This window comes from Alternaria arbusti, assembly GCF_024043155.1.
Source record: "Alternaria arbusti strain BMP 1465 chromosome Unknown scaffold_14, whole genome shotgun sequence".
NCBI lineage: Eukaryota > Fungi > Ascomycota > Dothideomycetes > Pleosporales > Pleosporaceae > Alternaria > Alternaria arbusti.
The window spans coordinates 44,015-69,183 of record NW_026249954.1 but is presented as its reverse complement, the minus strand read 5'-3'; the positions used below and the strand labels follow the sequence as shown (position 1 = coordinate 69,183).

Sequence of the window (25,169 nt, the reverse complement as noted above, 5' to 3'; positions counted from 1 at the left end):
TGGCGCAGGGCGTCCAAGTTTGGCCGACGCGAAACTAACTACGTTTCCCCATTCCCCATTTCGCCCCGACCCTCAACACATTCCGCTTTTCTCTGCCCGACTCGCCAGGAACACGCCGCTTCCGATCCACCGCCGCGCACGACTGCATCCCGCGTCTCTCGTCACTCCTCCAGGCCAAACCCCGCCGCCGCCGCCGCCGCCAGCTCTCGCACGCCCCGTCTACGAACCGCGTGTCGCGCGCCATCACCTCACAATTGCATCTCGCCCGTAGTTGCCTTGAATCCTCGAGCAAACGGGGCCTGAGCAAATCCGCGACTGCACGCGAATCTGCCACCCGCCTCGGCGCAACTTCCACGTCCCCTGTGCATCCGCAGCGCCTGCTGTCCTGCCCACAGGTGGTGCGCCTCCCCTTTTCCGCCCTCGCCCTCCCTCCCACCACAACGAATCGTCAACATGGCTGTGTCGATACAGGACCGCACCGACGAGTTCCGCTCTATTCTTGCACAGGCTCGTCGGCGGCAAGCGCAATCCAAGACGGGCGCGCAACGGCAGTCGCTCCTCACAGCACAAGATAAGACACAAGCAGATGTCAACCCCCGGCGTCAGCGCTCTGAATTTGCGCGCAATGCGGCCGACGTCGCGCGGGGTGTTGCGAGCACCATGCAGAAGCTCGAGCGCCTTTCACAGCTGGCCAAGCGCAAGACGCTGTTTGACGATCGGCCAGTCGAGTTTGACGAGCTCACCTTTGTCATCAAGCAGGACATGACTGCACTGTCAGGCCAGGTGCGGGCACTGCAGCAGATGAACTCGAAGCAACACCCCAAGGCGAAACCCGGTGTGGACCAAGAAGGAGAGCACAACGGCCAAGTCGTCAAGCTGTTGTCCGACAAACTAACCAACGTGGGGACCAACTTCAAGGACGTATTGGAGGTGCGAACAAAGAACATGCAGGCATCGCGATCCCGCACGGAGCAATTCCTGTCAACAGCTGCGCAGCAATCCCACAGCAACCTCGAGCCAGGCCGGACAGATTCTCCACTTTACCAAACACCCCAGCGGGGTCGATCACCAGGAGGCTTCGCCCGGAATACCAATGCAGCGCAGCAAGACCTGCTCTCGCTCGAACCTTCTGGGTCGTCAGCTCTGACGCGAGGCGCACCGCAATCGGACGCACAACTACTGCTCATGGAAGAGGCCCAGCCCCAGAACGCATACATCCAAGAGAGAGGGCGAGCAATTGAGTCGATAGAGTCTACTATTCAAGAACTAGGAGGCATCTTCAGCCAGCTCGCCCAGATGGTGTCCGAACAAGGAGAACAAATCCAGCGCATTGATGCCAACACCGAAGACGTTGTAGACAACGTCGAGGGTGCCCAGCGTGAGCTGATGAAGTACTGGAGCCGCGTGCAAGGCAACAGGTGGCTTGTCGCAAAGATGTTTGGTGTGCTGATGATTTGTACGTATACCCGCACACTCGTACATTGACAACACACTAACAAGTCTTAGTTTTCTTGCTTTGGGTCCTTATCTCTGGGTAGATTTGCGCTTCATGGTTACGGCATTTTCAGGCGTTTCTACCAGCTCGGTCTGGCATCGAACTAGACGAGCAGCCATTGCATACGAGGCTGCGCACTTCTCACATGTATCTATATATATTTTTTTTGTCGCATGTTTCACTTTTGGGCCTGGCTTATGATCACCATTACGTCATATGAGCGAGCCGTTATAAGCTACTATTAATGAATTCAACTCGTCTTTTCACTTACGACATCAGGACGATTTGCTGGGGTGTGGAAGGCTTCCCGGTAGCTCGGTCCATGTCTGTTGTGTACTGTACCATATTTGCTTGCGTGCCTTGGCTGCATATGTACAACATGCGATTTGGTAGTCGCTTAGGACAGTAGAGTAGTGCCCATCACGAAGCTTGCAATACAAATGCGTGTACTCTGGGTCAAATTCGTACATGCAGGTGGAGCATACGCCAACGACCACCACCTGCGTCATCAAGGCGGCCGTGTGATCGACGACTACAGGCTGAAACCAAATTGTACAGTTGTGCGTACCCGACCGCTTCTTATTCTCGATAGCCCCTGCGCAGTATCACCAACGTCGCAACCGAATTATCATTTTCACATGCTCCAGGATGACCCCGACACGGACGGCTACCACCTAGGTGGAACATCAGAACATCGGAAATCATGGCAACTAAGCGGCAATGCCGAAGCTATCCTCCAACCACCTAGTGGGCTCCCGGCACAGTATTCCGGCTACACCACTACGAGTCGTAGATGGAGAACTGACAGGCGCCGAACTATGCACGTCACCGCCATGACAGCCGAAGTGATATCAACGGTACTTAGGTCGTCACTAAGCGGGCCTGATTGGCGGCGCGAAACATGTAAAGTGCGACATGACGAAAAGGACGGCGCAACGTCGGTCGGATAGCCGCGTTCGACGGGCGCGCGCAAACTCATTAGCGGGCCATGGACAGATGTCATATCGGCGTTTGGCGGGTGGGATGGCTTGCAGGCGACATGCTGAATGCAGCATCAGCAGATGATCCACCTGCTGCAGAGTGGGCGTGTGGGCGCCCGTCTTCCATGCTCTAGCGCCCACTCCTTCCATCCGTATGTCAACCACACTTCCAAGGTTCTCACACCGTCGTGCGTCCTCGACACCTGACCCGCCCTCTGTTTGCTGCACCCCTCTGTTAGTCGCCCAAGCTTGTGTGCCGCCCTCCCAACGGTGCCGCCTGTCCTGCGCAAGAAGAGACAACCCTTGCGCCGCTCGCATGTCTTGGTAGCGACCTCTTGACATCAGTCAACAGCCAAGTGCATGCGCGCTCCGGCGCAATGCCTGACCGCATATGGGACGAAACCGTTGCGCTCGGCACGGCTCCCATATTCGACGATGCTATATATCTGGCCGAAGCCTTGGGTCTGCCTATGAATCAGAATGAGGACCATCTCGACGCCGAGGTGGCGCTGCTTGCTCGCGAATCTGGTATCCCCGATCCTTATCGTTTCGTACCCCCGCCAGAAACCATCTCTCGCGCAATCTCGACTATGACGCTGGATAGCGATCAGAGAAGTTCCAGATCAATTCACTCTCAAGAAACGCAGTCAACAAGCTTCACGTCCGCGCCTTCCCGAACTTCCAGAGACCTCATTTTCTCCACTGACGGCTCAACCACAAGAAGGGTACCTCCAGCACGCTCACAGATTACGTCACCTGTTGAGAAGTCTCGAGACTTTGTTGACCGTCCCGAATCTGATTTCCAGTCAAGACAATCATCGACACTGTCCATCACACCTTCCGCCATCTCCAGCTCAGCCTCGTCACAGCAAGCGCAACCAAGGAAGAAACGGGGCTCCGTCATTTTCTCCATGTTCAGAAGGGATTCAGGGTACGTTATGGACAGTGACTTATGACAGCTTCCTACTAAGTCTTTTTAGTAGTACTTGCACCACGTCCGCGCCGCACCACGGATATCACAGCAGGCCTCGAGGCGCAAAGCTGGTATGCGGTCACATATCGTCTGACGCCGACGTTCGCGCACATATACAAGAGTCATTAAAGAGAGGCGCACACGTAGCGCCCGATTGCTGTGGAATCGCATTGCCGCAATCCATTCTGGAGCGCATCCCAGCAAAAGACGACCCGAGGCTCGCTATGGAGACTGCTACCGAGCTGCCTGAGCCTCTTTCCCGTGACTCTGACTATTGCGAAATTGTGACCTCAACTGCTGACAGTTCCCATCCCATAATTGACTCTCTAGTTTCAGACATTTCCTCCGCTTTGCCACAATCTCCAATGAGGCGCACCCGACACGAGGCGATCAGCATCGGCTTGGCGTTAGCTAAAGAGGCTTTCGCAAGTTACAGGACACAACAGAAGGAAGAGCTTGCACGTGTCTCGCTGTTCGAGTGCAGCCAAAGAAAAGCCTTGTCAGCGTACCAATATTGTTCAATGCAACAATTGGGAGAACAGCTTGAGATTGATAAGAACGAACGGATCGGACAGGTAAGTATAATTCGTGTTGATGTGATATACGTCAGCTGACTCAAGCGATGTAGCACAATGAGGACCTGGAGCGATTAGAAGAACGACAACTTCTCGCTGAACACGACCTGTTGAAAGCACAAGCTCAAGAGACACAGAACGTAGCAACAGCCCTAAAGTATATTGAGGCGTATTGCCTACGTACGAGAAGCAACCAAGAGCGTGTGCATGCTGTGTCGGAGGAAGACTTGAAGAAGCTGGACCACCAAAGATTGATCCAACAGGATCTTCCCAGACGACACGCGAGTGCAATCAACGTCTTACGAGCAAGGCAAGAGATGGACACCGCACGAAGACTAGAAGCACAAGAAGCAGAGCTGCAGCAATTTGGCATTGAGCACGAGAGAAAGAAGTTTGCAAAAGAAGCGGAATATCAGAAGGAGCTGGCAAGGCTTGAGACCGTTATCGAATTAAGAAGAAAGAGGCTTCTACAAAGGTGGGATCTCAGGTTTGAAATATGGCGGCGAGACTGGGAAGCGCAGCACAACACGACTCTGACGGTAGAACTCGAACACGAAGACTGGCCACCTCGCAAAGCAGATCACACGATTTCCATACCCGAAGCAAGTTTGCTAGCTCAGTACATCAAGGCCGCGGCATGATGCGACGGCCTTGGCTGCTCTTGATTTCTGAAACATCGCACCTCCCGTCTGTGCGATATCTGTTCGTTCCACTGACGTCGATTTGGGCAGCACCACCATTTTCGTCAGCATCTTACAGCGTAGCGAGGCGTTTACTTGAACACAAATGCTCAGACGCGCAGTCATTCTCCATCCTTTGCGGCATCGGCGGGTTTCCATCTTCGCGACTTTATACCCTTTTTGTACCTTTGCGAAGACGCATTTTCTTCACACGGTTTTTAGATGTTGTTGTCACGAGAGATGCTCCGCTTATATGTAACAGACCAATCTTGTTTGATTGGATAACTAGATATACGTTATATTGTAATGAGATGATTTACAATGAAGTCTGCAGCCACTGAACCCACCGTCTCTGGAAAGCCAAAATATAAATGTAACGATACTTCCATAGATCTGGTCTGGCCCAGGCGCCCACACTAGAATAAGGTCTCTGCCAATACAATCTCATCGACTAGTGAACCATAGCTTTGGGCGTGAAGAAAAGGTGTGGCAGACTAGGACTAGCAGCCCGATCGCCTGGATCCTACGGAGCTTTTCCCCGCCCCTACGGCGATCGAGTAGCGACCGAACGCCGTTCGCCAGAATCGACGGCTTGGCATGATTGACAGGCCGAATGGGGAAGTTTGCGATCTGGGGTTCATGGCAGAAGTATCGGACGCTCCCGTATTTGACATGATTTAATTACTATTTGGGTATCTTGCTGACTCGTGAAACTCGTGAAACTCGTGAAAACATCATTGACGGCCATCACATCGGGCATGGGAAAACCTCCACCAACTTCCACAGACGATTGCATTCGGCAGCTCTGACAGGCATCGCTGTCTTAGCCACGAGAGAGATCGCTGTTGTACTGCTCAACGGGAGCTAGCATGTCCCATTGTAAACTCTCTTGGGCGTCTGTGGCTGGTGGCAGGTGACCCAACCCCATCGCCATGTCCATCTCAGCGTCATCCTTCATGAGTGAGAGCTGGTCGAATTGCTGATCGAATAAAGCATTTTGCCCATCCATGCTCTTCAAGTCAGAATATGGTAACATCGGCATGTTGCCCTCCATTAGGTATGGAGCAGGCGTCTCTGGGATGCTGGGCGTAGCAGAGTCGAACATGCTCATTGAGTCGTCGAACCCACCAATCCAGAACTGCCCCCCACTGACAGCATCGCGCTCCTGTATCATGTCTTCGATCTCGTCCTCGAGAATATAATGCTCTGCGAGCAGATGACGGCGTAAATCACGGTCTATGTAGAAGCGGTACTCGCACGTCTTCACCAAACAGGGCACCTCGCGGCCTTGCTCATAGCCAACACCGGTAAGCATGGTAAGCATCGAAGGCTCCGGCTTCTTCTTTGACTTTGCGGCCTTCCGGAGCTGCTTGCGGTTGCCGAGACCAAGATGATTTTTCCGAACATGCTGATCGAGAGACGACTTGGCCTTGAAGGAGGCGCCACAGGCATTCTCTCCGTTCCAGGCTTGGAGATCTGGGTGTTTTGAATTCTGCAGAGCATCGGGGGTACATGAGTACCTGAACTGCTTGTCGTGGACCGTCTGAATGTGAACAGTGAGGTTGTGTTTCCGATTGAAGACACTCTCACAGCCTAGTCTGGGACAAGGGAACTGCGTTTGGTCTTGTGGGTGCCCATGGACGGTGTCGAAGTGTGTCTTGAGATTGGATGCAGTCTTGAACTTCTGACCGCACTGTGTACATACAGGTGGGTGACACTCGGCTGTGTGCACGTTCAGCTCGTCTTTTGTCGCGAAAGACGGTAAGTGTGGCGGGATGGTGGATGTGTCAACAGACTCGCTCTGCATTGTGTCCGCGTCTACTCCAGCCGTCGCACACAGCACGCAGAAGTGGCCCTGCCCTTGTATGTCTGCATGTGTCTTGCCCATATGCCGTTGTAATGCGCCCTCAGTCTGAAAGCCACTCGCGCATTTCTCGCCGGTCTCTTGATTCACGTGAGAACAAGTGAAGGGCTTGACGTCCATGTGCTGGATCTTGACATGTGCCTCCAACGCCTTCGCCTTCCTAAAAGCCTCGTTGCACGGGGGGAAGTCGGTACAGTAGAGTTTGGATTCGTGGACGTCTCTGTGCCTCTGGAGCCTGCCGTTGGAGGTGAAACTCTTGCCACACCCGGTCCAATCGCATGTGAATGTCCGCTCGGTCGCAGGGTCGCTATGGGCGTTCTTGAGGTGACGCTGTAAGTGGTCTTTACGAGGGAACGTCTTGTTGCAGCCGGGCTCGGTACAGATAAATGGTCGCTCCTTGTTGTGGCTTCGCATGTGTGTCTCGAGGCGACATGGTCGGTTGAAGCGTTGCGAGCAGGTTGGGCAGACGTAGTTCCATTGGCGACGGGCCTCGCTCTCTGCCCTCAAAGTGCCGTTGTCGGTGAAATTGACCTTGTAATCAGCAGAGTCGTCTGTCGCATAGTCCTGGTCGGGTGTGTCCTCCGCAACACCTCCGAGAATGTTAGCCTTCAGGATCGACGTCACGGTGATCGGGGTTACGGTACTGTTGCGAGACCTCTTCTGCGGCGCCACACTAGCGTCTTCGGTGTTCCTCCGTTTCGGCGCCATAGTATTGCATACAACGTGCGCGTGGTTGCAAGGCGGCTCGTGGATGCGCAGAACCATGGACGAAAGTCGAGCTCCACTGTATTTTGCGACCGCCAAGATTTCCCACGCTAGTGCAGACGCCGACCCCTGCGATTTCTGATCGCGAACTTTCTTTGCCAGTCGCATCGCACCAGGCATACACCCCATACTCCACGCGTACCTCTCCATCTCTCGGCATCCCTTCCAGAGACACACACGCGCGTATAAACCTGCTGCAAACATGTCCGACTATGGCGGTGACGACTACGACGGCGGCGCCGGTGACATGTACGTTCAGCTCCATCTCTGGGTTTCCTCCACCGGGCGCATCAGCTAGGGGAACGGTAGGAGACAGTCCCGCCGATTCTAACTTCAGTAGTGACGAGCCCCTCATCGAGTTCGACGAAGAGGCCGAACCTGATCTGATGGACGACGAAGACGACCAGCCTGGCGGCGGTGAAGACCCAGACAATGCCGAACCCAACGACGACAACGTAGTAGTATCTGGCGATGCCAACGCGGCAGCTGCTGCCAAGGAAGCCTCCAAGAACACAGTTACAAGCGAAAAGGACAAGAAGGTTCCGAACGACAAGCGCACAACCACCCCATACATGACAAAGTACGAGAAGGCACGCGTCTTGGGCACAAGAGCACTTCAGATCAGGTAGAATACCTTGAGAGTGAAGGTGTATGTACAAGGACTAATGAGATTGCAGTGGTAACGCTCCTGTGCTGATCGACGTAGAGGGAATGACGGATCCTCTGCAAATTGCTGCGAAAGAGCTCCAGGAGAAGAAAATTCCCCTTGTTGTACGGCGGTACCTCCCCGATGGTTTCTACGAGGACTGGACTTGCGAAGAGCTTCTGACATGAAGCGTGGTGTGGCTGATTGCATTTGCTATGGAGTTTTGTTTGGCTAAATATGGGGTATTTCGGCGAAAGGAGTCTCTAAGTGGTTGCGCAATTATATCCCGAGTCTCACCCGATCTCCGTTAATTCCAAGCCTTGTCCGTTGCCTGTGCGGATCCGCGGATAAGATTTCTGTAACAAGCCAAAGGTCTAGAGGGAGGTGGGGTAGCTCGACATAGCTATTCGTCCCCCGCACTAATTTCAGGCACAACGTCACTCAATGCGCCTGCTCACAAAACTTCCAAGGGCCCCTAGAACTGCGTTTGCATTCCAACCTCCTACTATTCGTTTTTCTTGCTATACCACATTGTCCAAGATGTCTTTCGAAACCACAGGCACCATTGCATCCTTCGGCGGCAAGCTTCTCAAGTTGAAGCACAAGTCCTCAAGCACAAACACCGACATGGAGCTGAACGTGTTCCTGCCTCCACAAGCACTCAAGTCCGGCGCCAAGGTCCCAGTTCTCTTCTACCTTTCCGGCCTCACATGCACCGGCAACAACTGCTCAGAGAAGGGCTTTTTCCAGCACGGCGCAGCCAAACATGGCATCGCTGTCGTGTACCCTGATACTTCACCGAGTGCGTGCCTACCGTGAGACTATACGCGGAGCATTTGACTAACCCACTCACTAGGGGGCCTACAGATCGAAGGTGAAGACGAGTCATACGACTTCGGGTCAGGCGCAGGTTTCTACGTCGATGCCACCAAGGAGCCATGGTCAAAGGGCTACAACATGTACTCATACATCACCAAAGAGCTCCCCGAAGCGCTGTTCTCGTCTTTCAAAGAGCTAGATTCCAGCAAAGTCAGCATCACAGGGCACAGTATGGGTGGACACGGGGCATTGACACTGGTTGGTCAGCTGCTTGCATACCAGGAGGACTAGACTGACCACCATTGATAGTTCCTCAAGAACCCCGGCATGTACAAGTCCGTCTCTGCATTTGCACCCATCGCCAATCCCATCAACTGCCCATGGGGCCAGAAAGCTTTCAAGGGATACTTTGGCGAGGACCAGCAACAAAAGTGGAAGGAGCATGATGCGTCAGAGCTGGTCAAGCAATGGAAGGGTCCTCTTGAGATGCTCATCGATGTGGTGCGTCTCATATGCGACAGTCTTGTATCGTTTTACTAACTGAGCTAGGGCACTGGAGACAACTTCTACAAGCAAGGCCAGCTTCTACCGGAGAACTTCGTCAAGGCAGCCAAGGAAGCTGGCAATGACAAGGGCATTCAACTGCGCATGCAGCCCGATTACGATCACAGCTACTACTTCATGGCCACATTTGCTGACGATCACGTCGAGTGGGCGGCAAAGCATCTAGGCGCATAGTAAGTAGACGTGACACCGATTGTAATAGCAGTCTGCTCACTACTACAGAAGCGGCTCGTGTATCAGAGAGAAACTATAGAACCTAATAGAATCCGTACACATCTGGAAAGACTTGACTACTCATTCGTGATTTATTGGGTTGATCAACTTTTTGCACGTGAACACCGAATTGTATCTCAGCTCTTGCTGCCGTGAATTCGCCATAGAGTGCGGGCTTCAAATGTATAAGCATGATAGAGGGACGACTGCGTTGCTGGCTCTCCATATGGGGACTCTCGTACTCGACGGGCACCTGATTGCTGTCTGAAAGCAGCGTGAATGACGATTATAACTTCAGCAATGCGCGTGGCGGTGTCGAAACCAAAATCTCGTGCGCACGTGTCACACGGTCAAATTGGGCGCGAGAACATCCCACCAGGCCCGGGCTTGGCGCTGCCACTTCAGTCATTGCACAGCTGTTTTCGGCCTCGACGCCTCGACGAAGACGGAGAACAACTTTTGCTTTTTCCAGTCGGTACCCTAATCGCCTGGCACATAGACCCTGAGCTCTGGCCATTGTTTCTTTCACGCACGAACCCTTGCACACGCCGTACGTCAGCCCCTCGTGCCCCGCCTCTGCCTACACCGCTGTAACGCTTTCATGATGCAGTCTTCCACAGTTTGCTCCATGGTCCGGTAGCATACCAATCCGCTCATAGTTCCTACCCCACCACGTCCGATGTACAATCTATAGGGCAGACCACACCGACTCAACCTGTGACTCAACCCTGCTTGCTCAGCTTTGACAACACGAGGAAATGGAGGGCCAGGTACGTACCATTGTTTGCCCAATCCATGAAGCATATACTCACACTCCATGTCAAAGGTCGAAAATGCCATCCAGATCGCCGCAAATCCGACGTCGAGCCAGGAGCTGCGCGGTCAGGCTATCGAATACCTGAACCAGCTCCGTGCCGAAGGCTCCGCATGGCAAGCTGCCCTCACACTCTTCGCGCGCGACCCTCGTCCCACCGACTTTGTCCGCCATACGTCGCTCGACCTTGTGAACAACGCGATCCAAGAACATCGCCTCGATGAGCAGAGTCTTGCGTACATCAAGGATACACTCATGGGCCATATCCACCGATCCTATTTCCCGGGCAGTGGAGCTGCAGACACAAGCCATATCCAGAACAAGCTGATGCAGACTGTCACTTATCTCTTCGTAGCTCTATACCCTTCCTCATGGCAGTCCTTCTTCGACGACTTCCGTGCCTTGGCTGGCGACCAGTCTACCATCGGAAACGTCAATACAGCCACGACGTTGCTATACCTTCGTATGCTCGGTCAAGTGCACGACGAAATTGCTGACCAGTTGGTCGCCCGCCCAGAGGACGAGAAGAAGCGCAACACAGAGCTGAAAGACCTCATCCGGCAACGGGACGCGCAGAAGATCTCGTTATCTTGGCAAGAAATACTCGCGAAGTGGAGGGAGACAGACCTGAATCTTGTGAAGATGTGCCTGGAGACTATCGGGCGCTGGGTTAGTTGGACCGACATCAACTTGATTGTCAACCAAGCCATGATCACAACTTTCCTGGAAATGGCGGGCCAACAAGGAATCGCTGATCCCGAGAGCGCTGCTGGAAAGGTGCGCGATGCGGCAATCGATACATTCTCAGAGATCGTCGGGAAGAAGATGAGCCCATCGGATAAGATTGAATTAATCACTTTCCTAAATCTTTCCGAAGTCGTCGGCCAGCTGATCAGCAGCCCAGCTCTGGCCGATTTCAACAGCTCGAACTACGACAACGACCTTGCCGAGACTGTCGCTAAGCTCGTGAACAACATCGTATTCGATATCGTAAAGATACTAGAGAACGAGGCTGTCGAGGAGCATGTTCGGCAACGCGCAGACGATCTCATTCGCATCTTCACGCCTTACCTCTTACGTTTCTTCGCTGACCAATACGACGAGGTCTGCTCGACTGTCATCCCATCTCTTACAGATCTTCTTACGTTCCTCCGCAAATTGCAAAAGAAGTCTGGATCGATACCTCCACAATACGCCGCAGTATTACCACCCGTTCTAGATGCGATCATTGCAAAAATGAAGTATGACGAGACAGCCTCATGGGGTGAGGAAGGCGAACAGACAGACGAAGCAGAGTTCCTCGATCTCCGCAGACGCCTCCACGTCCTGCAACAAACAGTAACCGCCATCGACGAGCCTTACTACATCGAGACACTCAGTCGCTTAGTCAACGGAACCTTTGGACGCCTATCTCAAGGCGATCAATCCCTGAACTGGCGCGACCTCGAATTGGCTCTGTATGAGATGTATCTATTTGGAGAACTTGCAGTCAGAAACCAGGGACTGTATGCGAAACGCGAGCCCTCATCGGCTGCAGCTCAGCAACTCGTGAATATGATGAACAGCATGGTCGAATCTGGTCTAGCAAACTACCCGCACCCTGCTGTTCAACTGCAGTATATGGAGATATGCGTACGCTACTATCAGTTCTTCGAGCAGAATCCTGGCCTCATCCCCAAGGTACTTGAGAATTTTGTCAACCTTACCCATAGCAACCATGTCAAGGTCCGCTCGCGATCCTGGTATCTCTTCCAACGCTTAGTCAAGCATCTGCGGGCCCAACTGGGCAACGTATCCTACGACATCATTCAAGCGGTTGGAGACTTGCTTGCCATCAAAGCTGAGCTACCAGATACTTCAGAAGATGAGATGTCGTCCGATGAAGAGGATCAGTCGGCGGATGCGCTGTTCGACTCGCAGCTGTACCTTTTTGAAGCCGTGGGCTGCATCGCTTCGTCCAACACCGTCTCCGCGGAGAACAAGAGACTCTACGCGCAGACCATCATGAGCCCTCTGTTCTCAGACATGCAACAGACTCTTCCCCAGGCGAGGAATGGTGATGAGCGGGCTATACTCCAAATCCACCATATCATCATGGCCATAGGTACGCTAGCTCGAGGCTACTCAGACTGGGTACCGTCAAACAACAACAGCGTCGCGCCCCAGAGTGAGGTGGCGGATGAGTTCGTCAAAGCATCTGAAGCTATCCTCGTCGCCGTTGAATCACTGAACTCATCTGGCTCCATTCGACACGCTGCAAGATTCGCTTTCTCGCGCATGATTGCCGTATTAGGCTCGCGTCTGCTACAACAGCTGCCATCCTGGATCGAAGGGCTCCTTTCTTTGAGTTCTTCCATGGACGAGATCAGTACCTTCCTCAAAGTGCTTGGTCAGGTCGTCTTCACCTTCAAGTCAGAGATCGCTGGCATTCTAGATACCGTCATGAGTCCAGTCTTGCAACGCATATTTACCGCACTAGCTGTAGTTCCTTCGGGTACAGATGACGAGATTCAACTAGCTGAGCTCCGTCGAGAGTATCTGAACTTCATCGTCGTTGTTCTCAACCAAGGTCTTGGGTCTGTGTTCGTCAGCAATGGTAAGTCGACGACATCAAATATAGACTTGACACTGCTAATGTTCCGCAGTAAATCAAGCGACATTCGAGCCCATAATTTCTTCGATCGAAACGTTCGCTCGCGACACACACGACTATCCTACCGCGCGCCTTGCAATCTTTGTGCTTATCCGCATGATCACGGTGTGGGGCGGACCCGACAAAGTCGGGCCTGGCGCGAACGCAACACCCACATCTCCCGACACTGCTCAAGCACCATTGCCGGGTTTCGACAACTACGTGGTAGATAAGTTTTCTCCGTTGGCATGGTCAATTCCCGCATCTCCGGGCTTCAACTCGAAAGACGCGCAGGCAAAGCAAGTCCTTTTTGAGGCCGCCAACCTGCAGCACGAGATCATTAAGAAGGTTGGCGAACCGTATGTGGAGCGACTCAAGAGCGATCTCGGTGGCATGGGAGTGGGCGACGACGGCGCGGACCAATACCTGCGCACCCTCGCCGGCTCGTTCGAGGGACCGAAGAAAGAAAAGGAATGGCGCAACTTCTACGTTCAATTCGTGGATCGCATGCTTGCAAGCCGAGGTTGAGCTTCGATACCTAGTCGGGTTTCGGGGATCATAGTGGAGGTGGGATTTATCAGTTTGGCGTAATATTTGTCCATCATGAAGGCGGCATCATTCTGCATCGTAGCGGGCGCCAAAAGGCTTGGTATTGAGTTTGATTTCCGTGATAACCCCAGCAGCTAGCTCGCATCTTCGTAGTGCAGCCTCATTACAAGATAGATTTCCCATCATAGTATACATCAAATGTGTTTGCAGTCTAATACTGTGCCTCATAGCATGATGATAGCATGTCATAGTGAGGGACGAGTAGAGATGCGAGCCTCCGGACGCGATGTAGTCGCGCCTGCCGCTTCAGCCCTACACTCTCGCGCTGCACCAACTTCACAACGGCACTACCCTCCAGCTTCCTCCACCAAACCACCAATTCTAAACCCGCCTCATCCCGGCCCGAGCCTCTCATCATTCCCGCAAGCAGTGACGCACGAATGCCAACATGCAATGTGATAGAATCGCGATTTCTCCACATGTCGCGAAGAATGGTTTAGCAAGACCCGCCCAAGCGCTTCGTGTTTCACCCCACACAAACCGATTCGTCAGGAACGCCCCAAATGCAACCTGAGACTTCAGGAAGCGCGCTCATAAAATGTCGAGTGGAAAGTTTATTTAGCGCTATGCTAAGGACTTGCTCTGGTACTACGCCGCATAGGATGAGGATGCGGAAGCAAAAGAAGCGTCGTTCGCTGTGCGCGAACTATCAGCCTCATCCTGACGTTACTGTGGTCGCTCGTACCGCGTAATCAACAACAACAACAGCATGAACGTCAGCGACGTCTCGCGCTGGAGCTCATTCCACCGACACAATATGGACTCAACAGTCGTATATTCAGATCATCCGAATCAAGCCCAACCTGAGTCGAAATCAACATCGGTCGAAGCGACTGTAAAGCGGACGCCGAGTTGGCCAGACGAAGCACAAGCATTGAAGCAGCGCACCTGGATCTCATGCTTGTATCTTGTTGCGGATGTCATCCTTGTCTTGCTTCCCGTATACTTCGTTTGTCAGTTTGCGACAGGAGCCTCCCCATACCCGTGCTGACATACTATAGTGCTCGGCATAGCAGTCGTAACCCTGAATGGTAAACCTGTTGCTGGCAATGTTTTTGCAACTAAGGTTACTGCAGCTATCCAGCTTGTCCGCAATCTCCGCTTCCAGATCTTTGCAACCTGCTGATGTACTAAGGGCCCGACTATATTTCCCATCATGTTCGCGGCGATAAGTGGTCGTAGTATGAAAATGATTGCAAGATACCTAGCGGAGAAAGGCACCAAACTTAGTGTAAGTCGAGTGAAGCATACATACGATGTTGCGCTAGTCATGATCACTGACTGACTCGTCAGAATCTCGAGCTACTCATGGCAAGCCAGTCTGTATGGGGAACGATCGAAAGCCAGCTACTGATGCGACGAATTACCGTTGTTGGTGCGAATCTGCTATTTCTTTGGACAATGTCCCCTCTAGGCGGTCAGGCATCACTACGTTTGATGAGCAAGTCCACCTATACGATAGCAACTTTCTCTCCTCTTCGTTACCTTTCCACTGGCCCTGGTAGCGCCGCGTGGGCAATTAGTAGCGGTACCTACGTTGAAACCGATGGAAGTCTGACTCAAGTCGAAGCATTGTATGCTGCCGCATTATTGGGTTCCGAACAAGTCAAAAACGGGCCACAGGATATCTGGGGCAATGTCAAAATACCGTACCTTGAACTCGGCGGGGGCAGCAAAGACAGATGGACCATTCTTAATTTAACCCAACGACGCCCTGAAGATTACGTCTCTTTGATCGGCATACCTGTCATCGGACGCCCCGTGGATCGGGACGGGAGCTTTAGCTTGGAGACTTCTCAGCTTACCGTACAGTGTGAGCCATGGGTATCGCGTACCGTGGAAAACAGAACCGACTTTACTGAACTCGAGAAGCTCGTGCCGGGCCAGATATGGCAGAACATGTCAGATGAGAATAGCCCTTGGGGCAACGATAGAGTAGCCGGAGGAAAGCGCTCGACATTCTTTCTACAGACAGACCTTCCGCTCACCAATGGAGGTACTGATGGAGACGGCCGTTTTGATGCGTTTGCTGGTTACAACAACACATCGATGACGAACCAGGAATTTCCCATGCGAAAGCTCACGTACGCCTCCAGCTTGGGAGTCGGACCACTTGGAAACACAAGTCTGAGTATCACTAACTGTTCTCTTGGTCAGAGTCACACTGAAACGGTGGTGGAGTGCAACAAAGACACTTGTGCTGCTGTCAAAGTCCGTCCGTCTCAGTCAGACTTGCGGAATACTCATGTCACTCCCTTCGACCACATCCTGATCTCGCAACTGGCTCTAGCTGCTTTCCCTAAAGCTTTCGGTTGGTCTAGAGGATCTAATCCGACCGAGCAGTTCATCTACAACACAACGTCCTTTCAATTAACCTCACCGACTTCGAATCTGGGCATTAATCCAGGTTGGGTAAACCTGACAGAACTAAGCCCGGAGGTTTTTGCGAAACGGCTATCTCTTGTTCTGAACACCTACTACCAACTTACGATTGCACCAAACGCATATCTTGGAAACCTTCCACAAAGCAACTCGTCGGCTTTCGGTCTTGATACCAAGCCAGTAAACGATGTCGATGTCTACCTACTTCAAAACGAAACTACCCAAAACACTACCTTCGCAAACTGGTTCAGACCCTTTAATCTGGCGACGTATGACTCAGGAATATTCTTCATCGGAGCGACGACAAACGCGACAATTAGTAGGACACATGACATCTACCTTTGCAATTTCGCTTGGCTGAGTCTGTTGCTCGTAGCTGCAGTTGCGATATTTCTGGTCGGCGTTGGGTCGTTGATTCTCAAGCGGAAGACACTTGGTCCGGAGATGTTTGGATTTGTCACAAGCATGACCTACGAAAATCCATACCTCGATCTACCTGCGGGAGGCAACACCTTGGATGCTATGGAAAGAGCAAGGTTGCTGAAGGACGTTGATGTGCACGTGGGCGACGTACGCGCCAGTGAGGACATCGGGCATATCGCATTCGCTGCGGGCACACCGAAGCGCAAACTTGAGAAAGGCCGCATGTACTTTTAAGAGGCAGCCTCCGTCTCGTCTCGGTCCAGTCTGTGGCGCAGTAGCTCTTCGTCATGCACGATGTGGGCCCCCCCTACGAGGAAAAGGGTACGGCGATTCGTTGAGTCTGGACAGCTCTAATTAACATCACCTCAGTCAACAAGTGCGACACACCCAGGAAGTAATTGCCTATCCTGGTGTTTAGGATATGATGGGTCAGTGAAGATGGGCCTCCAAACAATTTGATCATCCCTCCAGGGCAGCAAACGTCCGCGTCATCGTTCATCGACGCAATACCCACAGCTAATGGTAATCGGCACCCTGGCGCCGTAGCTCAGCCAGTCCCTTGCGCGATTCGAGAGAAGATGTGTCAGTCTTTGAGCGGATGCTAGTGAATACAAGCGTCGACACCAGGCGCAGTGGAGCGAAACCCAGAAACGAGCAGCCATCGGCGTCCGCGAAAGAGAAAGCGGCTCACCAATCGGCCACGTTGGACAGGGATCGTGGAGTCTGAGATGCGACGCTCCATAAAACACAGGGGTACGGATCTTCTACCGGCCCGCTAAGCGACCATGCCTTAACCAATGGCTGCTCAGATGCAACATCGAAACGAAACCTCCCCCTTTAGGCCCTGCACCGACACATGGTGATCCTCGAATCCACGTCTTCATGGCCTTCCCACTTAGGCGTCGACGCATAACGTACATGCGTCGGCTTTGCACCATTTTCGCATTCCCTTGGCTGGGAGCCTCAGCATACCCGGACCGCCCGTTTCATCCCGTAGACGCTGGCCGCTGTGGACCACCAACGTCTTCCATGTACCTTGTCTTACGTCTACACTGTCACCCTCCAGTATGGTCGTTTGATTAGAGGATCATTCGAGCATACGCATTGTGGAGGTTTTGGTGGCGGCACGCGATGGCTATAGTATCCACACCACGTTGGTGGTGGCACAAGTATAAGACACGATCGCTTCTTCGCAGCATGATTTTCCCATCACAACTCACGCTCTCTTAGTAGCTTCTACGTTCTTTGCATTGCAGTATCATTTACACGACTAGCAGGTCTAGATCACTTACATTCTCTACAAACATCTATCGCAATTGCCGTTGTACAATTTCCCCATTCCAACCATCAGCATCATGTCCGTCCGATCCACCGTTATGGCTGCGGCCGCTTTCTTCGCCATCACCAACGCCCATATCATCATGGAGCAACCTGTTCCGTACAGCGTTGACAAGATCGACAATGGCCCTATCAACAAATCCCAATTCCCCTGCAAGAGCAACCTTGGCTTCACAGTCTCCGAGATGAACAAGATGGCCGTAGGAGAGCAGCAAACAATCAAGTTCAAGGGCACAGCTGTCCATGGCGGCGGTTCCTGCCAACTCAGCGTTACCATGGACACCGAACCTACCGAGAACTCCAAGTTCAAGGTTATCAAGTCAATTGAAGGTGGATGCCCTGGTGTCGATGGCCAAGTTAGCGAGTACAGCTACGAGCTTCCTGCCAGCATTCCCAACGGCAAGGCTACCTTTGCATGGACTTGGTTCTCGAAGATGTCGGGAGCCCCAGAACTTTACATGAACTGTGCGCCTATCGAAGTTACTGGTGGCGCTAGCGATGACTCTGCTTTCAACGAGCTTCCTGATATGTTTGTCGCGAACATCAATGAGGGTTGCACCTCTCCTCAAAACTTTGCTACCAAGTTTCCCAACCCGGGTTCAAACGTCGAGAAGGGTGCTACCAACGACTTGGAAGACCCTACTGGTAGCTGTGGAGCTACTGGTTCCACTCCTGCTGAGCCATCTTCCCCTGCTGGTGGCGAGTCTTCAGCTGCTCCCTCATCTCCTGCTGGTGGAGAGCCATCTGCTGCTCCTACTTCTGCGAACGATGGTCAGTACCATCCTGCCCCTACCGCCCCCGCCGCGGGATCGCCATCTGCCGTTCCCACATCTGTTACTGGAGGCGACTCATCTGCTCTCCCACCTAATGGCGGTGGTGTCTTCGCTCCCGGAGCTTCCAGCGGTGCATCCATCGCTCCCCCAGCCGCACCCACAGTGCCATCGACGTCCACCACACTCGTTACTGTTACCGCCTCACCCACTGCTCCCTCTCCGGTCGCACCCACCGTTCCTGCTGGAACCGGCTCTCCTGCCGCTCCTTCTATGCCTTCAACTCCTTCAGCTGGTGGCGCGGGCACTTGCACCGAGAACGGCTCTGTGGTCTGCAACGGCGCCGATCAATTCGGCCTCTGCAACAACGGCGAGGTCGTCTGGCAAGCCGTCGCAGCCGGCACAACCTGTGTCAACGGCAGCATCACAAAGCGTGGTTACAACGGACGCATCGCTCGTCCTCGTTGGTCCAGCCGCCGCGTTGTCAACTAAACGCACAATGCCTCATGACACGCATCGCTCACGACACATATTGAAACATGACTGCATTCACACACTCGTTTCTTCCACCTTTTTCGACCGGGAATGTGGTCTGGGACCGAACTTTCCGCTGTACATACCCAAAGCTTTTCTTCGCATCTATTGGCGTTCTGTGTTGGGACTTTTCGAGATTTTCGAACGAACACCAAGGGGCTTGAGTATCGACAGGGTCACAAGGATGCCTGCCGGTAGCCAAAATCACCCTCGGTTTAGAAGCCTTAGAAATGAAACACGATTTCTGATACCATGCCTTTTCCGATTTAATTGCGTGACTGTAGCATCTGTCGTTCCTAATGTGTATTGAAATCGGCTGAGAGGTAATTTGCCAGTTGTCGAAATAGTGGGCGTTGTTGGTTGATTGACAGCTTGATGATCCTACAATTCGTTCATTTCAAACTACATAAAACTTGCTCCTGTTAACCATCTCGTTTATCTATCGCAACACTATCAGCCCTCATGTCTACCCAGCATGCGCACAAACGTATCCCATTCTCTCATCCACTCCAGTCCACCCTCGAATACCCATCCGCCTCCCTGAGCCAGATCACTAATCAGGCTCGGAGCGCGGATGTCTTGAAACCTCGCATGCTTGACCATCACAGGGCCCTCGAAACCCGGACCCCGGCATCAAAGCCGCACAAGCATCATCCCACGACAAATGATGTGAATCATCTTAGATCTGGAAATAGAAGTAGGCTTGCTCAGCCACTATACTAGCTAGTGTCAGGTACTAAACCCTTGATATCCATGGAGTGGGGTTGGTGGGGGTGTGGCGCAGTATGGACGAAAAAGGCGAGGGCGATGTTTCCAAAGTTGGGATATGCCTAGATGCAGAACGATTGGGCGATACAAAGAATGTCTTTGGTGTTTGCGAAGTGTGGTGCGCTCATAAGTAGAGAGACTAAGCCCCAGGGCAGGTTAGTAGTTCAGAAGTAAATATGTCTTCATTGCGCGTGTTATTCGACCCCATATCAACCCAGAACCTTTGAATGCCAAGTATATCCTTCGCAGGAGCCAAGACTCGCAAAGCTATCGGTCGGACAGAATGTTGTGCGACTCCTTCTTTGCACTGGCACACTATCGTCGGAAACCCCATGTCGCTGGTGAAGCTGTTAGCTGTTTGGTCGAAGCCACAGAACGAGCTTTCGTCGATACAGCTCGATAAGTTCGCGGTTTGAGGAATGGTCGATAGTGCCCAGGTGCCATGGGGGAAGGTTGCATTGCTCAGCTTTGGAACCTGTTTAAGGCAGTGACGCGTTGTGCAGGAACTTAGCTGCTCTATATAACAGAAGCGATAAAGAGGTGTACAAAGCGATAGAGCACGAATAGTAAGATTATGAAAGCTATGTGAAGCTGGCTTCTGAGCTTATGATGTCATGATCCAGATACTCATGTCAGCTATTGAAATGACCGTGTCATTATAAACTTGATAGCAACTTGTGTAACCGCACAAATCCAAGGGCATTTTACCGTCGCTTACCGATTGTGGCATGGTGGCAAAGAGGGACCAACCCCTATTTCGTGCCGTGGCGATCGGCAGGATTGAGACGAACTCCGGGGCCATCATCGATTTCATCCCAGCCATCAAGCCCATGTTATAAGCGACCCTTACTGCAGACCCTTTGATTTGTGTGAAGTATCTAAGTGTACCGCTCTTCGATTCGGGATATCTACCCCCCGTGGAGTGTGTCCGCCAGACCTGGCCGAATGCGGCTAGCGGCGCAAATTTCCTCAGAAATGCGGGACAGCGGTGTGAAGTTTTCAGGCCTTGGCCCAATGCACTACTCCTGGCTCGCTCGAGGGGCGAGCTTCCACGTACTTGGCAGTAGTGAAGGCTTCCCATAGGTCCGCGAGGAAAGATGTCTTCTTTTGCGCAATGTACTTGTCCCCAAGCAACGGCGCAATGGCAAACGTAGCCTCTTCGCAGTGATAGAAGGGAATGCGCCTGGGCTGTCAGTTTCAGATCCAACACTAGTTAAAGCGAATCTACTTACGGGAAGATGTGATGCACGACATGGTATTCAATGATGCCGTGAAAGATGTGGCGTCCAATAAAGCCGAATTCGCGATCCACAGTGGACATGGCGCCCTTCTGGTAAGTCCAGGCCCCATCTTCGTAATGAGGCGCTTCTGGGTGCGTGTGGTGGAGATAAGTGATAGCGACTTGCATGGTTAGTGAATGCTGTTTACACGGTTGGGCCAAAAAGATGCTTACCGATCCAATGGTTCATCCAGAGGTAAGGAAGACCGTACAAGAAGAAAGTGTTTCGGTAGCCTAGGGTCTGAGCGACTTGATAGAGGACTGCAAAGACGGCCACGATGCCTGCGTTGGATAGAAGGACGTATGGCTGCTCTTGACGAGTGAAGACGGGCGAAGTGGGATCGAGATGGCTTTGCTTGTAGGTCGGCACGGTGGATCGACGGCCTCTGGTAAGGCTTTGTGCGCCAGCTCCTGCGTTGATCAGGATGTAGGCTGGCCATCCGAAGAGCTGGTGAATCGCCAGAGTGAAGAGACTGACGATGGGTGTATCCGCCGCGTCGTGGTCCACGAGGCGTGTCAAGAAGCTCTGTTCGGCCTTTGACTCGGAGGTTGGCTTGCGGTTGGGCACGAAGACGGTGTCCTTGTCCATGTGGTTTGCGTAACGGTGATGACGGGAATGGCTGAACTTCCACGAGAAGAATGGGACAAGAAGAATGCTGTGAAGGACCCAACCAACTGCCGCATTGACTTGGAGATGGCTTGAGAAGGAGTCGTGGCCACATTCGTGGGCCAAAATCCAAAGCCCTGTGAAGAACAGACCTTGGACAAAACTGTAGAGGACCCAGAGCGGAATGGCCCAAGACGACTCAAGACGTGTCAAGCAGACGGCAGAATAGAACAAGGCGCTGACCGCCACGAGGTCTCGTGCAACGTACGAAAGGGATCTCAGAAGAGAGCGTTCGAAGCATTTTTCTGGGATGGCTTCTCGAAGAGCCTTGATTCCGGGCACAGAGGCATCTCCAACCGGTGCCATGTCCGGCGAGGTGAGCGTCTGGGTTGTGGTTGCACTCATGGTGGGTGGTGGAGGAAGAATGTGAGAGAGACGGAGAAAGGAAGAGGAAGGGAGAGGGCACGATTATCTACTCAGACGACAAAGCTGCACAGTCCTAAAGGGCCCTTGGTGCGTTCTCAACAAGGCAAGACGAAGACGCTCAGTGGATCAGATTGGACCCCTATGTGGAGTACAGTGTTGCGGAAAGTACCTAGGTAAGTCCTGGACTTAGCTTTGGAGACAAAGCTTTAGTCTAGAGCGGCCCGACGATAAAATCGAGGGATGGAATGCTGGAGCGGCACGCAAGGCCCGTTTACGCGCAAAAGTCGGTGTGAAAGATCAAGAGCAACCAAACGGCGTCCGCGTAATTGCTCCTTTACTCGACAGGGCTGGGCGGCCGTTGGAACGGTCTACACATGGCTGCCAATCTCGTACCCAACGTGAACAAGACTGCAGATCTCATTCGCGTCAGCGACCCACATGGAACCAGGAGTGTTTGCTCAGTTTCGGCGGTTTTCATATCGCAGGTTCTGGCCTAGCTATCCAAACCATGTATATACCATTGATAAGTACCGGAGAAACTGTTTGAGATTGAGTTTGCGCAACACGGCGGCTCAAAACGGCTTTTTACACGCCATGGCGTCCGTTGCCACGCTTATCTCACGGCGCGAGGGCCCGTATGCTCAACAGACGCATCCTAGCCATAGAAAGCAGGAGGGAGGAGTCTTTGTCTGGGTAGCAAGCAGACTAATGCTACCACTGTGGGGTCCCGATGTCGTGGTCGCAGGAAAAAAAGGGTTCAGGCACATTTGCTGGACCCTGGAACTAGCTCCGAAACGACTTGGCGCCTCGGTAATCTCTACCGCCTGTGCGCCTCCACGCGCCCTCGGCTCTTCGCCTCTTCGTCGTCCATTTAACCATACTTTAACTTTCGGCGGCCATGCTCAGTGAGGCTGTACCTCGATTCTCTGCATGCCGTTGCTGCAAACCTAATCGGCCGGCGCGAGAACGCACGAGAATGTCGTATGGGGTATTCCGACACGCACGGGCCACCTCACCTGGGTAGCATTATCTACACCGGACACTTTGGTCTTCTCGCCAAGCGTGCCCGATATCTCCCTTTGACCCGATGCACGTTTGGGATGACGCTGTCCTGCAGTCAACAGGCATCGCCAACATCACCATCGTTTTGTGTCTCTCGTCTCAAAGCACGTCATGTGTTATCTTGGCTAGCTTATGTACAACATGGGTCCGTATAGCCGTATTCGCACCGACTAGCCTCCGCACTCATCGAGCCGCTTGACAGCTTCCGCTTCACAGCTTCGATAGCGCACTAACCTCTTCCACGAAGCCTCGCTCCCACGTCTCGAGTCCTGCTCTGGGGCACCAACCCAGTCTCTTAGCGATTTCACTGCGAGTCCTGCATGTGCTTGCGAATCCCAGCTCAGCAACTTGCTCAACACCACCAGTCAAGAGTTTGGCTCCATCGGCGAGACAAACAGACCTTACCGTGTTACTCTTGACTACGCCGGCGTCGAATGCTGCATTTGCAACCGCCTGCGACACCTCGATCCACGTGTGACGCCCATGTGCGCTGAAAACAACGCCTTGTTTCCCCTTGGGCAGAGAAGCGCCTCCCTTTGACAAGATCTCCACGAGTACCAGCTCGTAGAGCTCTGCCAGGTCCTCGATATGAACTAGAGCAAGAGATCAGCGTGCGTTTGTGACAGAGATTCGGCGGTAATAGTACCGTTGTCCCACACACCCTTGCCGTCACCGATAACGATGGCTTCCCCTTCAGAGATCGCCGCTCGGGCCAATCGAGGAACTTGCAGACTACGCTTATTCCACAAGCCCGTTCCAACCTAGACGAGGTGTCAATATTGTGCGGGGCCGCAGTTTGCGGGGAGGCGTCGCTCACCCCGTAGATCAATGGAGACATGAGAACGACAGTCTTCACGCCTGACTCGAGTCCAGCATCTATCATGCCAAGCTCCGTTGTGCGTTGAATGTACTTTTTTACTGTGTTGCGCGACTTCTCATACGCATAGATGTTGTCCCTCGAGTCGTCGAATTCCAGATCGGGGTTGGATTCAACGTGAACACCCGAGAGTGGCTGGTCCGCAAGGTTCGAGACACCTGAAGTGTGGACCATCCAAGCATCTTTGCCAGTGGACTTCTGGCGCACCGAAAGACCCTCGATAAAGGCCGCAGCACTGGCGAGATGATAACCGAGCGTCATGTTGAAGATGACGTCGTACTGACTTGCTATCTCGACAAGGTGGTCAGTATCGTCCAGACCTTCGAAGCCGATAACCTTGACCCTGTCACCAAACGCAGCGTGGAGCTGTGCAACTCTTTCTTGGCCTCGAACGAGACACGTAATATCAGCGTCTTTGATCGCTGCATGTTTGCTGCGAAGCAGTTGGTGGAGCACACTGCCCCCAATGTATCCTGTGACGCCGGCAAGCAGAATCCTTTCCCGAGCCATGATTGGAAGATACGACAACGTGATACAAGTACGAGATATCGGCGATGATGATATATTGGCGGTCCGAGGATTGTCTGGGAAACCTGCCTACTTTTGAAGTGATGATTACTAAGAGGGTATTCAGACAACGGCTGGGTCAATACTATGCACCTCGATATACCTGCTCTACGTGGGCGAAAGACATCATCTTGCCCGGGGCCTCGCACTCCAATGGAGGCAGCGGAGTTCTCTCCGGAACTTTGCTTTGCATCGGTACTGCATTCCCGCCGTTGGAACTTTGTCTTAACAAAGTTTCGCTATTCTCCCGATACGGCCCGCTCCATCGGCATGATAACACATCTAGCTGCTGACGCGGCTGAATACAAACTCAACACCCTTGGTGACTGCACTACACAACTGTAGCATGGAAGAATTTAGAGTCATGCAGCTAGGGCAAAGTCCTTCATCTCACACACCCATATCTCCGAATAACGCATATGGCATTCATCGGCCTCATTCAACATGATACCTCATGATAGCTGCAGCGGTGCGGGCCGAATACCAAGATCACTGCAACCAGGCTTC

At 52.8% G+C, this 25,169-nt stretch overlaps 10 protein-coding genes across 10 annotated transcripts; 7 read left to right on the top strand and 3 right to left on the bottom strand.

The window, feature by feature from the left end:
• Nucleotides 1-453: 453 nt before the first annotated feature.
• J4E86_008568 (uncharacterized protein) lies at nt 454-1,538 on the top strand (the record flags this gene model as incomplete). Its single annotated transcript, XM_051449079.1, has 2 exons — nt 454-1,456; nt 1,507-1,538. The coding sequence occupies 2 exons, from the start codon at nt 454-456 to the stop codon at nt 1,536-1,538; spliced, it is 1,035 nt and encodes a 344-aa protein (XP_051299498.1).
• A 1,314-nt stretch (nt 1,539-2,852) lies between these two features.
• J4E86_008567 (uncharacterized protein) lies at nt 2,853-4,664 on the top strand (the record flags this gene model as incomplete). The annotated part of the gene is made up of 3 exons (XM_051449078.1): nt 2,853-3,406; nt 3,843-4,023; nt 4,077-4,664. The coding sequence occupies 3 exons, from the start codon at nt 2,853-2,855 to the stop codon at nt 4,662-4,664; spliced, it is 1,323 nt and encodes a 440-aa protein (XP_051299497.1).
• Nucleotides 4,665-5,526: 862 nt separating this feature from the next.
• On the bottom strand, nt 5,527-7,275 carry J4E86_008566 (uncharacterized protein; the record flags this gene model as incomplete). Its single annotated transcript, XM_051449077.1, has 1 exon — nt 5,527-7,275. The coding sequence occupies one exon, from the start codon at nt 7,273-7,275 to the stop codon at nt 5,527-5,529; it is 1,749 nt and encodes a 582-aa protein (XP_051299496.1).
• Nucleotides 7,276-7,534: 259 nt separating this feature from the next.
• Nucleotides 7,535-8,166, top strand: J4E86_008565 (uncharacterized protein; the record flags this gene model as incomplete). The annotated part of the gene is made up of 3 exons (XM_051449076.1): nt 7,535-7,581; nt 7,673-7,957; nt 8,010-8,166. 3 exons carry the CDS (start codon nt 7,535-7,537, stop codon nt 8,164-8,166), a joined length of 489 nt encoding a protein of 162 aa, XP_051299495.1.
• Nucleotides 8,167-8,518: 352 nt separating this feature from the next.
• On the top strand, nt 8,519-9,535 carry J4E86_008564 (uncharacterized protein; the record flags this gene model as incomplete). The annotated part of the gene is made up of 4 exons (XM_051449075.1): nt 8,519-8,780; nt 8,835-9,055; nt 9,107-9,298; nt 9,347-9,535. 4 exons carry the CDS (start codon nt 8,519-8,521, stop codon nt 9,533-9,535), a joined length of 864 nt encoding a protein of 287 aa, XP_051299494.1.
• Nucleotides 9,536-10,332: 797 nt separating this feature from the next.
• Nucleotides 10,333-13,548, top strand: LOS1 (pre-tRNA nuclear export protein; the record flags this gene model as incomplete). The annotated part of the gene is made up of 3 exons (XM_051449074.1): nt 10,333-10,344; nt 10,401-12,984; nt 13,034-13,548. 3 exons carry the CDS (start codon nt 10,333-10,335, stop codon nt 13,546-13,548), a joined length of 3,111 nt encoding a protein of 1,036 aa, XP_051299493.1.
• A 1,237-nt stretch (nt 13,549-14,785) lies between these two features.
• J4E86_008562 (uncharacterized protein) lies at nt 14,786-16,668 on the top strand (the record flags this gene model as incomplete). Its single annotated transcript, XM_051449073.1, has 2 exons — nt 14,786-14,860; nt 14,923-16,668. The coding sequence occupies 2 exons, from the start codon at nt 14,786-14,788 to the stop codon at nt 16,666-16,668; spliced, it is 1,821 nt and encodes a 606-aa protein (XP_051299492.1).
• Nucleotides 16,669-17,789: 1,121 nt separating this feature from the next.
• Nucleotides 17,790-19,034, top strand: J4E86_008561 (uncharacterized protein; the record flags this gene model as incomplete). The annotated part of the gene is made up of 1 exon (XM_051449072.1): nt 17,790-19,034. The coding sequence occupies one exon, from the start codon at nt 17,790-17,792 to the stop codon at nt 19,032-19,034; it is 1,245 nt and encodes a 414-aa protein (XP_051299491.1).
• A 1,809-nt stretch (nt 19,035-20,843) lies between these two features.
• On the bottom strand, nt 20,844-21,712 carry J4E86_008560 (uncharacterized protein; the record flags this gene model as incomplete). The annotated part of the gene is made up of 3 exons (XM_051449071.1): nt 20,844-21,027; nt 21,077-21,212; nt 21,298-21,712. The coding sequence occupies 3 exons, from the start codon at nt 21,710-21,712 to the stop codon at nt 20,844-20,846; spliced, it is 735 nt and encodes a 244-aa protein (XP_051299490.1).
• Nucleotides 21,713-23,811: 2,099 nt separating this feature from the next.
• J4E86_008559 (uncharacterized protein) lies at nt 23,812-24,605 on the bottom strand (the record flags this gene model as incomplete). Its single annotated transcript, XM_051449070.1, has 2 exons — nt 23,812-23,979; nt 24,036-24,605. 2 exons carry the CDS (start codon nt 24,603-24,605, stop codon nt 23,812-23,814), a joined length of 738 nt encoding a protein of 245 aa, XP_051299489.1.
• Between the last annotated feature and the right edge of the window lie 564 nt (nt 24,606-25,169).